This window comes from Aquarana catesbeiana, linkage group LG06, assembly GCF_042186555.1.
Source record: "Aquarana catesbeiana isolate 2022-GZ linkage group LG06, ASM4218655v1, whole genome shotgun sequence".
Lineage (NCBI taxonomy): Eukaryota > Metazoa > Chordata > Amphibia > Anura > Ranidae > Aquarana > Aquarana catesbeiana.
Genome location: NC_133329.1, coordinates 259,340,760 through 259,355,211, shown reverse-complemented (window position 1 = coordinate 259,355,211; position 14,452 = coordinate 259,340,760). Strand labels below are relative to the sequence as shown.

The window sequence follows — 14,452 nt, the reverse complement described above, 5'->3', positions numbered from 1 at the left end:
GCAGCTTACTAATACTTAGCCGTGGTGACTGTATAGCTGCACAATTATTGGTTAAAGAATCAAGATAGCGATTCAACCCCCCTTGTGATCTTAAAGGAGTTGTAAAAGGCAGAAGGTTTTTATCTTAATGCATTCTATGCATCAAGATAAAAAAAACCTTGTGTGTAGCAGCCTCTCCAGCCCCCCTAATTACTTACCTGAGCCCCATCTCTCTCCAGCGATGTCCACAAATGTCTAAGCCGTCCAGGCTCCCGCGGCTGTCAAAGTCAGTCAATCAGGGTAGAAAGGGGGCGGCGTCAGGGCTCCATGTCTGAATGGATACACAGAGCTGTGATTCGACTCCAGCGTCCCCATAGGAAGCCGCTGGAGGTACTCGATAGGAGGGAGGGGCCAGGAACACAGAAGAGGGACCCGAGAAGAGGAGAATCTGGGCTGCTCTGTGCAAAACCAACTGCACAGCACAGGTAAGTAGAACATGTTTGTTGTTTAAAAAAAAAAAAAAATTCCACACAAGGCTTTACAATCACTTTACACAGCATTTCTCTTGATTCAGTGCAGAGAGTTATCTGCTCAAGAACAGCCAGCCTGCCAAGTTTATCACAACAGCCACAAAGAGAAACATTGTAACATTTCGCTCTTAGATCAAAGGAATGAACTTCTGTCTGTAGATGAGGGCAGTTTAACCACTTAAAGACTAAACCACTTGAGTGCCGTTTGTGGACCATGCAGTCAGTTTCCGGTCAGTTTTTGCACCAGAAACTGACTGCATGGTGTGAACTAGAGCCATTGTAATACATGGAAAACACTGTGCATGCATTTTTAGTGCAGAAAAAAAGCGCACAGAACTGCATCTGGTGCGAACTGGCCCTTAAAAGGCATGTGACAGCCCGCCTGGAGTTTGCCGAAAGGCACCTGAAGGTGCTTCAACAAAAGTATTGACAAAAGGCTTTGAATACTTAGGTACATGGAATTCTTTTTATTTTTATTAAATTTGCAAAGATTTTAAACAAACTTTTTTCACGTTGTCATTATGGGGTATTGTTTATAGAATTTTAAGGAAAATAAATGAATTTAATCCATTTTGGAATAAGGCTGTAACATAATAAAATGTGGAGCGCTGTGAATACTTTCTGGATCCACTGTAGATGACCACCTTTTTGAGTTTTTTTTTTTTTTTTTTTTTAAACAGCAGTAGGGAGGTGGCTAAAGTTGACTGCCCCTGGAATTTTAACAGCCTGACAAAGCTTTACACTTGGCTGCAATGATTTGCATCGTGACCACTGCAATCTGAACTCAGGCACCCATTGACATCAATAGGGTCACGCTGAAACTGAGACAAATGCTTGACTCACAGTTGCAATGCAGTCCTGCAATGTAAATAAAAAAAAAATAGGCATCAGGAGGCGAGTCACAGCAGATCACTTTATCAGAGGGTGGTAATCATGCTTGAAAGAGCCCGTGAGCTCTACCAGCTGAGAGAAGTCAGCAGACAAACTACATCTAATGCCACACTGTAAGGTGTAACCAATCTCACATAAATTTAGCATAGGCTCTTACCTCCTTGGCAACAAGATTTTCTAATGCATCAAATTTTTTCTGAGACAGCATTCTTGAAACAAATAAAAATGCCTAAAAAAGGAAAAATGATAAAACACCAGGGTTAGTAAATATAATTTTTTTTTTACAGCAGAATGAACACTACTGACGCCATAATATCTTATGTCATCGCTGCTAAATTTGAAGAACAGCCAATCTGAACTCAGATCCTTCAGTGCACAAAGCATGGGGGATCAATGCCCAGGCCACTGCCTCCTGTTGCAACCAATGCTATATTGCAGAAAAGGATTTTTTTTTGGATTTTGTTACCCGAGCATACTGGAACCATGTACTTAAAGATGCACTAGGGCAGTGATGCCGAACCTTGGCACTCCAGATGTTTTGGAACTACATTTCCCATAATGCTCATGTACACTGCAGTGTAGTTGAGCATCATGGGAAATGTAGTTCCAAAACATCTGGGGTGCCAAGGTTCACCATCACTGAACTAGGGTATAGTAATAAAGTCCAACAGCTCTGATCTATCAGCAAAGCAAAAATTATAATTTTTCTTTACTGCATAGTTTTGTATAAACTCACTTTAGTGACATCACTGCATACAAGAAGAATCCACAATGCCTGGGCACAGTCAGGAGGGGTTTTTGAAGCTCTTAACTGAGGGAGACTCCTGGTCTGTCCCACCTTCTGATCCACCACAAACACACTCACATGCCTTCTCAGTGTGTGCGTCACCTCTGGTTAGTGTTTGTCGACACATATTGAGACAATTTCAATCATAACTGTGCACACAGTGATCGGGCATATGGGTGTGTTTATGTTAGATCAGAAGGTGGGACAAACCAGGAGTCTCCCTCAATTAGGTGATGTGGTTGCAGACTAAAGCCTAGTACACATGGGCTAAATGTCAGGCGGCAGCATCCGGTTCAATAGAAACTGGGGGACATTCTGGCCGGGGGTATGGCAGCTGGTTCAGCTGGCTTCTGTCGAAGGGTCATGCCCGAAAAAGGTCTGCCAACTGGCTCCTGGTCAGCTCTCTCAGCCAATGGCTGTTCTGGCGAGAACACAACAGCACAGCAGGGGAGAGTACTGTACTAACATTGAATTGTTAGTACAGTGGCTCCAACCTGAGCACTCAGTTTTTTGTTGTTCAACCCACTGGGTTGAACGAAAAAAAACTAGTGGTGTGTACAAGGCTTAAAGCGTTACTAAACCCGGACCCTGCAGTCACTATATCTGGTCTCCCACAGAACATGGAAATGCAATAATTTTAGTAAATATAAACTTTTTTTTTTTTTTAGTTGTTTATTAAATTTTTCAACGCATACAAAAACGATTGTACATTTCAAAAGTAATAGCCAAAAAAGAAGGCATAACAATATGCATAAATGCAATAGATAGGAGGTAATATGAGGAAACACAATGCTAAGACATCATGGTACAAGAGATAGGACTATGAATGTGAAATCAAGAGGAAACTGAACAGGAGCTATTTTATAAAGACCAATGTGATGTGCACATAAGTTATAGTGTTATGGAACTGGAGGTAGCGTCTCAATATTATATTCAGAAACATCCCATTACCCCCAGATTTTGTTAAATCTTGGCAGGGAGTCATCTATCACAGCAGTCAAGCGTTCCCTAGTATGTATGAATGTGAGTTCGGGACCTTAGATTGTAAGCTCCTTCTTGAGGGTAGGGACTGATGTGAATGTACAATGTATATGTAAAGCGCTGCGTAAATTGACGGCGCTATATAAGTACCTGAAATAAATAATAATAAATAATAGAAGGGTATAAGTGCAGTGCATTCCCAAAATATATGATAATGGGTACCTACCTAATGGGTACCTAAGGATAAACCACATCTTCAGCATTGCCCAGATGATGTCAGCTTTCGAGCAAGTAAAAAGTCTGGAGTCCTATACCAGAACAGAAGTATTTTGTAAGCAGTCTCTCTCTGTGGCACACACGGTGAAACTTTAGATGTAGAGTCCTATATTTTCCCCCAGTCACCTAGGGATATAGGCCGTTGTAGAATATTTCCTCATGTATGCATGACTGTTTTCAGTCGGGGGGAGCTGTATGCAGGATTTTATAAATAGGTGGGTGTGACGGGAGGGTGCAGGGTAGAGATGTGATGGCTCGGAAAAAAAAAAAAAAAAAGAACGGAAACAAAACATTTTTTTTCCTGTTTTTCCCCTGAAGGCTTTTTTGTTTTTTTCCAATAAATTGGAAAAAAGAAAAAAAAAAAAAAAATTGTGGAATATTTTATTTTAACATGATGAATAAAATATTTTAGGACAGGGTGTTTAAATATTTTCCAAATCATTTCTAAAAAAAAAAAAAAAAAAAAAAAAAAATGTATGATATCAGATTATTCTAATTTCTGTTCACTGAGTGAGGACAAGCAAGTCCTAGGTAACAAACTGAACCCTCCAATGCAAGAACAGTATGCATTTCTCCCTTTAGGAGGTGCTGTGCTGCTATTGTAACAAGAACTGGTCCAGTCAAACATTACGTTTTTAGAAGTTCCTAATTGTGATGACGGACAAAAAAAAAAAAAAAAAAAAAAAAAAAAAAAAAAAGAGGAGTAGCTGCAGAAGCAGAGACGGATACTGACAATTTCAGCTCAGAAAATGATTCTGATTAAATGTCCATTGAAACTTAGTCCCACTCTCTTCTTAACACTTCCCCCATCTTCAATTCTTTTTTTATGAGAATGAGGTTTTTATTTTTATTTAATACTGTGTAGAGGAAATTTGAAAAATTGCTACTTTTGGTTTTGAAAATTGTTTAGTGGAGGCTCTTTGGCTGTTCCACTTAAACTAGTAAGCAGTTCAGGAGATTGTTGCTCCCTTTGTTACAAATAAATATTATAAAAAAGTAAATTCTGTTTGTGATAATTGTTTGGCTACACTATATTTTTAATATGCTAATAATGATAATTTTATGCCAAGTCAAATTATCCATAGTCATAATTTATGTTCCTAAAGTAACAGAATGACTTTCAATCTTAAAAAGACAAAAAAGACAAAAAAAGTGCTAATGTAAAGCATTTTTTTCAATTTTTCTGAAAATTTAAATCCCCCCCCCCCCCCCCCCAAAAAAAACGGGTTTTTTCCAAGCTTCAAAATTTCCAGAAATTTTACATCTCTACCGACCTGGCAAGCAAAATGGCAATGCTGATGGGTTATCCCGGCAAACAGACGTCACTCCGGACTCCTAGTTCCAGACATCCCCAAGTTGACCCAACAAGGTTCCAGCCAGGTCTGCCGGAGTGTCCAACAAGGAGGGAGCCATGTGACGGGAGTCACTGTTGGGAGCAGCGTGACCAAGAAAAGAATGAACCCTGAGAATATGATTGGATTACTTAAAATGGGACAGTAATATTTATCCACAATAGCTCCCAGGATATATGTAAAGACTATTCTTGGTTTGTTTGATTCTGAACTCAACATGTTAGTTGAGAGAGCTGATCACATTGGCCTCTGGAACTGGGTAGGAGCTGGACAGTCTATTCCTACTATAGTTTGTGCCTATTAGGCTGAGGGGGGGGGGGGGGGGATCACGGTTTGTATTGTTAATTGTAATTAGCTCCTGCTATTGTGAGAAGGTGTCCTGTGTTTATACTAATCTGTGAAGCTTGGTGACCCCACAAGTCTGTCCTAAAGGTCATGTCTGAGTCACCTAGTCTGGGTAAATGATTTAGTAAACTAGCTCATGTTAATTAGGTTTCTGGTTACAGTTGTATTGTTAGAGTAATATTAGCTGGAGGGGGGAACCTCCTCTAACTGTATATAAAGACTTGTTTATTTTGGTTCTAATAAAGAGTCCGATTCCTGTTTGACCCTCCGTACAGAGCCTTGTCTCGTATGTGGGGGGGGGGGGGGAAATTATTCGTATGGGTTTCTTGTTCGGCTGACTGGAGTGTTCGGTAGCTGCCGTTGTGCTCGGAAATGGAGTGTCCTAAACGGCTTTAACCCCTTTCATACTCGGGGTGTCGTTACAATTAGTGGCAAGCAGCGGGATGATTCCCACAGACCAGAAAGACAGCTACAAGAGAACACAGGCCAATGGAAGCACAGTATGAACGGCTAAAGCGCTCTACCTCAAGGACTTACTGGAGAACCGGGGCCGACCGGCCAACAACCGTAAGAAGAGGGACATTATCGCAGAACTAGTCGAAATGGATAGAGCCGAAAGACCCAACACAACCGAAAGGCCCAGCGTAACAGACTTGACACTCGAAGAGGCAAGTTTTGATCGGGCTGTTAACATAAGACTGGCACATTATGGCCCTAACCCTACAGCGGAGATCATAGACAGAGTTATAGCGGCTGTGGAGGCAAATTGGCTACAGCAAAGAGATGCTGCAGCAGGAGTCACAGCAGCACCAACTGAAAAGGAGAAAGGTACATTTTGCTGCTTTTAAAAATTTCATAAAAACAGAAGGGGAGATTGATGAGTACCTTGCCGATTATGAATGGCAATGTGCCCTACACCGGGTGCCCACAGAGGAATGGGTTACCACTTTGGCTGGGAATCTGTCCGGCCGGCCCAGTGAAGCATTCAGGACCATCCCAGACGAGATTATGAACTATGGGCTGGTAAAAGAAGCACTTTTGGCCAGTTATCCCGTCACACCGGAGGCGGTTCCGAGAGACGAGCAAGTAGACTGGATACTCATATAACAAGTGGGCATGCCACCTACAACGCACGGCATCCCACTGGGTCGCTGGATGCCAAGCAGTATCCGGGGAAGAGGTGCTGCAGCTGTTCCTGCTGGAGCACTTCTTTGACGAGTTCCCAGAAGTCAGAGTGGGTCCGGGACCGAAAACCTTTCACCTTGCCTGAAGCAGCTCGCCTGGCGGACGAATACACAGACGCCCGCAAACTGGATAACCTTGTGGTCAAGACAACAGCTCGGGTGGATTAACGATCAGTGGCACCCCCTCCAGCTGGCGCCTACCAACCAGTCGTACCACCCTACAGTACCACCTCCAGCGGCCACTTATTCTCAGCAGCCCAGGCTCAACTCCCAGGACTACTCACAACTCATCAGATGTTTCGGGTGTAAACAGCTAGAACACAAAAAGCCAGACTGTCCGTTGAATCCAGCCAGGCAGTACCAGTCGTGGAGAAAGTCAGCAGGGGGGAATCCCGCACATCCATGCCTGCAGTTCACTGCATTGAGGAGGAAGAACATTAGGGCGTCCTGCACGAGGCTGATCCAGTACAAGCAGCTAACCAGGACAACAGGCAGCAACACAGGCACACTGTCCGGATTAATGGAAAGGTAGCCAATGGCCTACGTGATACTGGCGACACCATGACCCTACTACAGAAGAACCTCATCCCAGAGGGTCAACACACCGGAGACACTGTAGCCATAAGGGTAGCAGGAGGTACCATTTTCCGGCTACCCGTGTTCACCTGGATAGTAGGGGTTGGTTTGGGACAAGTGAATGTGGGGGTGATGAAGGATTTTCCAGCGGATGTACTACTGGGGAATGGTTTGGCCCCCCTCGTTTCTGCTTACGCCCTGATGGGCCCCGCTGAAGCCAACCCAGTGACTACCCGTGCCCAGACCCGTGCTGTTGGAATAGGCCCGCTTGCTGCTGAGACCCAAGACTATCTTCCCCAACATGTACCTTAGTTCAGGCTCCCCTAGGCTGGAATACCCCAGAGGCATTCGGGAGGGAAACCCGGCCTTACACAAGTATAGGGCTAAGGCAGATACTCAGGAAAGGGGAGTAGATGGGGAGCTTTATGAATGGGTGGAGGATAGACTCTATAGGATCCCTAAGCCATCCCCGAGAAGTAAAGCCCCTCCGCAGAAATGACAGCTGGTGGTACCTAAGAAATACCAGCTGGAGATTCTGCAAATCGGGCATGATGTACCACTAGCAGGACATCTATGGTCCCGTCGCACAGCCCATAGAATTACACAGAATTTCTTCTGGCCCAATTTTAACTAGTATGTGCAACAGTACTGCAAAACATGTCAACGGGTAGGTAAGCGCGGGGGGGGGGGGGGGCACCCTAAGGCCAGACTTATGTCCATGCCTATTATTGGGGAGCCCTTTTACTGCATAGCCGTTGACATTGTGGGTCCCTTGACCAGGCCTATTCCATCCGGGAAGAAGTATATTCTCACCGTGGTGGACTACACCACCTGTTACCCAGAGGCAGTAGCTATGTCCAACGTTGAAGCAGAGACAGTAGCTGATGCCCTGGTTAAGATATTTACTAGAGTGGGGTTCCCTAAGGAGATTCTCTCTGACCAGGGAACCCAGTTTACCGCTGTGCTCACCCAACAGTTGTGGAAGGTGTGCAATATTAAGCCCTTGCTGAGCTCACCTTACCACCCCCAGACTAATGGTCTCTGCGAGTGCTTTAACGGGACCCTCAAGCAAATGCTGAGGACCTTTTCGGACACTTGCAGAGACTGGGAGAGATTCCTGCCTCACCTGTTATTTACGTACAGGGAGGTACCCCAGGAATCTACTGGGTTCTCTCCCTTTGAGTTACTCTATGGGAGAAGGGTCCGCGGACCCCTCGATCTCATTAGAGGACACTGGGAGGGAGAGACAGAGCAGGAGGGGACCCCCATAGTGCCCTATGTTCTGGAACTCAGGGACCGCATGGAGCAACTGTCTCTGATGGTAAGGGAGAATCTCCAGGCGGCCCAGGGGAGACAGAAGAGATGGTACGATCGGGGGGGGGGGGGGGGGGCGACAGTGTATCTTCCAGGTTGGGCAGAAGGTCTTAGTGCTCAAGCCTGTGAAGACCGACAAGATGCAGGCATCTTGGCAGGGCCCGTATAAAGTAGTAGCCCAGGTATGTGATACTACCTATGTTATTGCCAGCTGTGCAAATTAGGGTTGTCCCAATACCACTTTAAGACCGAGTACAAGTACCGATACTTTTTTCAAGTACTCGCCGATACCGATACTTTTTTTTTTTAATGTCATGTGACAGGTTTTTTTGTATTTTGTAAATAAGTACTTTTTCTCCTTCACTGATGTGTGCGAATGAGGCTGCACTGACAAGGAGGCACTAATATGCTGCACTGATAGGATTGGGTGGCACTGATGAGGCAGCACTGATGAGGAGGCCCTAATATGCAGCACTGATAGGATTAGGTGGCAGTCATATGCAGCACTAATGAGCACTGATTAAGCAGCACTGACTTATGGGCACTGATAGGTGGCACGCACTAATGGATGGGCACTGATAGATGGCACTGAGTGATGAGCACTGATTGTGCAGCACTGATAGGTGGCATGCACTGATGGATGGCACTGACTGATGAGCACTAATAGGTGGCATGCATTGATAGGTGGCACTGACTGATGGCTGGATGGCACTAACAGATGTCACTGATGAGCACTGGATTGATGGCTGGCACTTATGGGCAGGAGAGGATTTTTCTATGCTGCCTCTGTGACGCCCATTTTGGTACACCTTGCATTCGGCCTCAATAAAGCAGCAGCGGACATCTTGTTACACTATGAACTATATGGGCTGGGTGTAACAAGATGTCCGCTGCTGGCATGTTGTGGCCGAGTGCAGGGTGTAACAAGATGGGCGTTGGGATTTTCAAGCACTGACGGTGTAACGGCAACACGAAGCGTCCCTTCCATTACCGAATGTGACGGCTCCGGTCGCCGATCCCGATGGATGATGCAGCTGTGCCCTGCACTCTGCACCCTTGCCAGCTTACGTGCTTTAGGACTCGCTCTCCGCTACGCCCGCTGACTTCCTGTTGCACATCGCCTCTCTCCCATCCCAGGTATCGGCTAAGGCATCAGGAGCATTTGTGCGAGTACAAGTACTCGCGCAAATGCTCAGTATTGGGACAACCCTAGTGCAGATGAAAGAATCCAGCGAACCTTTCATGTGTACATGCTGAAGGATTATCAGGAACGGCAGGAGGAAGTTGCTGCAGTGTGTGCCCCTGCTGCGGACGACTCCGAAAGTTTACCCCTCCCCGACTTACTAGAGAGAGACCCCCAGACTGACCTCATTAGCCTCGTACAGCTAGGGGACCGGTTAAGCCCCACAAAGAAGGAACAGGCTAAGCAGCTTCTGTGGGAGAAACAGGCGACTTTCTCCCAAAATAAAAGGCAATCAGCGCACATTGGTACAATAAATAAAATAAATAATTGCAAGCTGAACACTACAAGGCAAATCACAAAGCCTATAAAGAATCAGTATATAAAGTAAACAAGTGCAGCGCAATAAATGTCCATAAAATCTGAAAAATTTCCACCACGTGACAGACTAAAAGTAGCCAAAATTCATGTTGTGAAATCCTTCCACTATCTGTGTATTGCTCTTACCGGATAAGATGGACCATTTGAATTAACTAAATGGTCAAACAAGCTTGTTACCCACTCAAGGGGGTGCAGATGTAGAAACCCACGGCAACCACAGAAGGAGATGATGATGGATGAAAACGAATATGAGGAAAGAAAAGGTGGACACACTCTAAGTGTACACTGTAACAGTTCTTTATTATAAAAAGTCTTTAAAAAACACCATGCATGAAGTGCAATAGCAGCAGTCTGTTGGGATACAAATCACTTCAACAGCCGGTTAACATGAAAACAATGACTTCCATGTGTGGTAAGTCTCAGATAAATGTGCAATAGCAGCGGTCTGTGAGGATGCACAACACTACAACAGCTGGTGTATAGGCAAACAAATGACATCCAGTGACATCCGTAATTAAGTGAATCTCAGAAGAATGGTCTGTAAAAAGCAACAGTGCCAAGGCTGCGGATAGCATCACAGACGAACAGCGGGTGACGTCAGCGGTATAGCTCCTCCCCCCGTTCGCACGTTACGTCCAAGATGGACTTCGTCAGCGGTGGGTGGAGCTACAACCGTCACCCGATGTTTATGTACTGCCCAGTTACCATGGAGAGCGCAAGACGCCAGCCAAGTACCGCCATCTTCCATGTGAATATACAGCGCTATCTAATGGGGACATAGGCAACAAGCCCTCAATAATAAATAAGCACAATAATAATCAATCTAGAATGCTAAAAATTATTAGGAATAGTGTTAAAAAGCATATGTAGTAAAAAACGTAAAATATCAATATAAACGTATACCCGCCTTCGTCTGTAATAGGATGTATAAGTACAATAAATTGTTTATAAAACCACTCATTTATTTGAAATAAAACAATTAAGGTCGAAATCGACGTTAAGGCCCCTGGGGATTAAAGTTTGGGTTTCATGGATCCAAAAAGACTCGCGTTGGCTAAGTTGGCGAATGAAATTTCCCCCTCTCCAGTGACGATTAACCTTCTTCAAACCCCAGAATTTAAGACATCTGGGATCCCTATTGTGAAAGTGTCTAGAGACATTGTGTGTCCTAAGTCCCTTCTTTATATTGTTGACATGCTCTGCAATCCGTATCGTGAGGGGTCTCGAGGTCCTCCCCACATACTGCAACCCGCAATCACACTCTAGTACATATACCACCCCGACAGTGTTACACGTAATAAGGTTGTTAATGGGGTAAGTTTTGCCAGTGAGTTTTGGCTACTTTTAGTCTGTCACGTGGTGGAAATTTTTCAGATTTTATGGACATTCATTGCGCTGCACTTGTTTACTTTATATACTGACTTTCTCCCAAAAACCGGGCTACATGACCCTGGCTGTGCATAATGTAGAGACCCCTGGACAAGCACCCCTTCGACAGCCCCCCTACCGTATCCCTGAAGCGGTCCGAGAAGGAATGCGGAAGGAGATACAGGAGATGATTCAGTTAGGAGTCACTGAGCCCCCTGACAGCCCTTGGGCCTCGCCTGTAGTCCTGATGCCTAAGAAAGACGGAACTACACGGTTCTGCGTGGACTACAGGCGACTCAATGAGAAGACCACCACTGACGCCTACCCGATGCCCAGGGTAGATGAACTGCTACATCGTATAGCCAGGGGACGTTATTTAACTACAATAGACCGGTGTAAGGGCTATTGGCAGACTCCCCTGGCCGAGGATGCGATCCCCAAGTCGGCATTTGTTACCCCGTTTGGCCTGTACCAGTCTAAGGTCATGCCATTCAGGATTAAAAATACCCCGGCTACCTTCCAACGTATGGTGGATAGGCTCCTCGATGGCTTTCAGGATTTTGCATTTGCATACCTAGATGACATTGCGATCTACAGTGGGTCTTGGGAGGAGCACCTGGTTCACGTAGCGGTGGTTCTGGACAAGATCCGGGCCGCAGGCCTGACCTTGAAACCAGATAAGTGCCATCTAGGTATGGCGGAGGTGCAGTACCTGGAAAACCGAGTAGGGTGTGGGAACCAGAGACCAGAGCCAGCCAAGGTAGAGGCAGTAGCTAACTGGCCCACACCCCGTAATAAGACCTAGGTATTAGCCATCTTGGGGACTGCAGGGTACTACAGACGTTTTGTCCCTGATTATAGTGCTATCGCCAAGCCCCTGACTGACCTGACGAAAAAGAATTTACCTAGACAGGTCCTGTGGTCTCCAGCTTGTGAAGCCGCATTTATAGCCCTCAAGCAAGCACTTGTAAATGCCCCTGTCTTGGCTGCCTCAGTACCTAACAAACGTTTCCTTGCTTGTCCACACAGACACTTCCATGTTTGGACTGGGGGCTGTGCTGAGCCAAATCGGGGAGGATGGAGGAGAACACCCTGTTGCATACCTGAGCAGAAAGCTATTACCCTGGGAATTGAGCTATGCGGCAGTGGAGAAGGAGTGCTTGGCCCTGGTCTGGGCCCTTAAAAAGTTGAACCCTTATTTATACGGACAGGAATTTTCATTAGTCACCGACCACAACCCATTGGTCTGGCTTAACCGGGTCTCAGGAGACAATGGCAGGTTGCTGCGGTGGAGCTTAGCCCAGCAACCTTACAATTTCACCATCAGCTACCGACCCGGTAAGCAAAATGGCAATCCTGATGGGTTGTCCCGGCAAACAGACGTCACTCCTGCCTCCTAGTTCCGGACATCCCCAAGTTGACCCGAGAAGGATCCAGCCGGGTCTGCCGGAGTGTCCAACAAGAAAGGAGCCATGTGACGGGACTCACTGTTGGGCGCAGGGTGACCAAGAAAAGAATGAACCCTGAGAATATGATTGGATTACTTAAAATGGGACAGTAATATTTATCCACAATATCTCCCAGGATATATGTAAAGACTATTCTTGGTTTAATTCTGAACTCAACATGTTAGTTGAGAGAGCTGATCACATTGGCCTCTAGAACTGGGTAGGAGACGGACAGTCTAATCCTACTATAGTTTGTGCCTACTAGGCTGAGTGGGGGGGGGGATCACTGTTTGTATTGTTAATTGTAATTAGTTCCTGCTATTGTGAAAAGGTGTCCTGTGTTTATACTAATGTGTGAAGCTCGGTGGCCACAAGTCTGTCATAAAGGTCATGTCTCTGAGTCACCTAGTCTTAGTAAAGACTTAGTAAACTAGCTCATGTTAATTAGGTTTCTGGTTACAGTTGTATTGTTAGAGTAATATAAGCTGGAAGGGGGAACCTCTTCTTTAACAGTATATAAAGGCTTGTAATTTTGGTTCTAATAGTCTGATTCCTGTTTGATCCTCCGTACAGAGGCTCATCTCGTACTTGGCGGGAAGAATTATTAGTTTGGGTTTCTTGTTCGGCTGATTGGAGTGTTCGGTAGCTGTCATGTTTGGAAATGGAATGTCCCAAATGGCTTTAACCCCTTTCATACTTGGGGTGTCGTTACAGTGGGGTTCATAAAGGCCTTTTGAGCATAACAGTTCAAATTCGGTTGGCCGGTCTAAAGTCATATGAGGGGTTTTGGTGGCGAAAAAAATGTTTAATTTGTAAAAAAGAATCAAAGAGAGATTTGGGGATTTTATGTTTGGATTGTAGGTCACAGAAGGAGAGGAGTTTGTGTGTCACAGGATGTACCAAATGGCGTAACTGAAATATACCAGCTTGGGTCCATGGTAACATAGGGTTATAGGATAAACTGGAGAGATAGAGAGAGATAGAGAGAGATTTCCAAAGAAGTGTGACTAACATCGGGTTCAAACATACACTTCGCAGTTGAGAGATGGATTTGCAGATGATGGCCATAACATGCAGCAAGGGTGAGCGGGAATCCCTATTTCAATCTCAGACCATCTGTTTGTGGCATACCTGGACGTCCAAGAGGCAATGGCTCTCAGGTGTGTATCATAATATTAATTTAAATAGATCAGGGGCTCCCAAACTTCCCCTGGTTCGTAAAGCCTGGACCACTGAGCTTGCTATCCTATTAGAAGTGTTGTTCCATATAAAATTCAGGAAATTTCTCTGAAGTGCTTTCAGTTGGGGCATACGGATCAATACTGGTAGTGTCTCAAATAGATACAGCAGTTTAGGGAGTATTGACATTTTGGAGGAGGACATTGATCCCCCCAAGAAGGGAGAGGGGGAAGCTTTGACCATGTTTTCAAAAATCTATTTCTGTAAATAAGGGGGGGGGGGGGGGGATTGGCCCGAAAGAGCGTGGAGTATGAGGGAGTCAAGTGAACACCCAGGTATTTAAGTGAGTGGGAACACCAACAATTTTTAAAATTCCCCTGTAGAGAGATGAGAAGGTCCATCAAGATATTTATAGGGAGGGCTTCAGTTTTATTTAAATTAACTTTAAATCCTGAAAGACTACCGAATGAATGTAGGGTGTCATGGAGTGATGAAAGAGAGATGTGGGGATGCGTTATTGTCAATAGGATGTCATCAGCAAATATGGACAGCTTGTACTCCGTGTCTCAGCATCACCCCTCATGGCCAAAGGTTCTAGACTAAGTATAAAGAGCAAGGGTGATAAGGGGCAGCCCTGTCTAGTACTGTTACTCAGGGGAAATAACAGAGACAAATGGAAGT

The 14,452-nt window shown here is 45.2% G+C and overlaps 1 protein-coding gene across 1 annotated transcript in view; it reads right to left on the bottom strand.

Moving 5' to 3' along the window:
* Nucleotides 1-14,452, bottom strand: part of MAIP1 (matrix AAA peptidase interacting protein 1) — a 45,301-nt gene that overhangs the window by 25,713 nt on the left and 5,136 nt on the right. Inside the window, exon 2 of the mRNA XM_073633230.1 lies at nt 1,558-1,629. Coding sequence (XP_073489331.1) covers nt 1,558-1,629 — 72 coding nt within the window. The remainder of the gene's footprint in view (nt 1-1,557; nt 1,630-14,452) is intronic.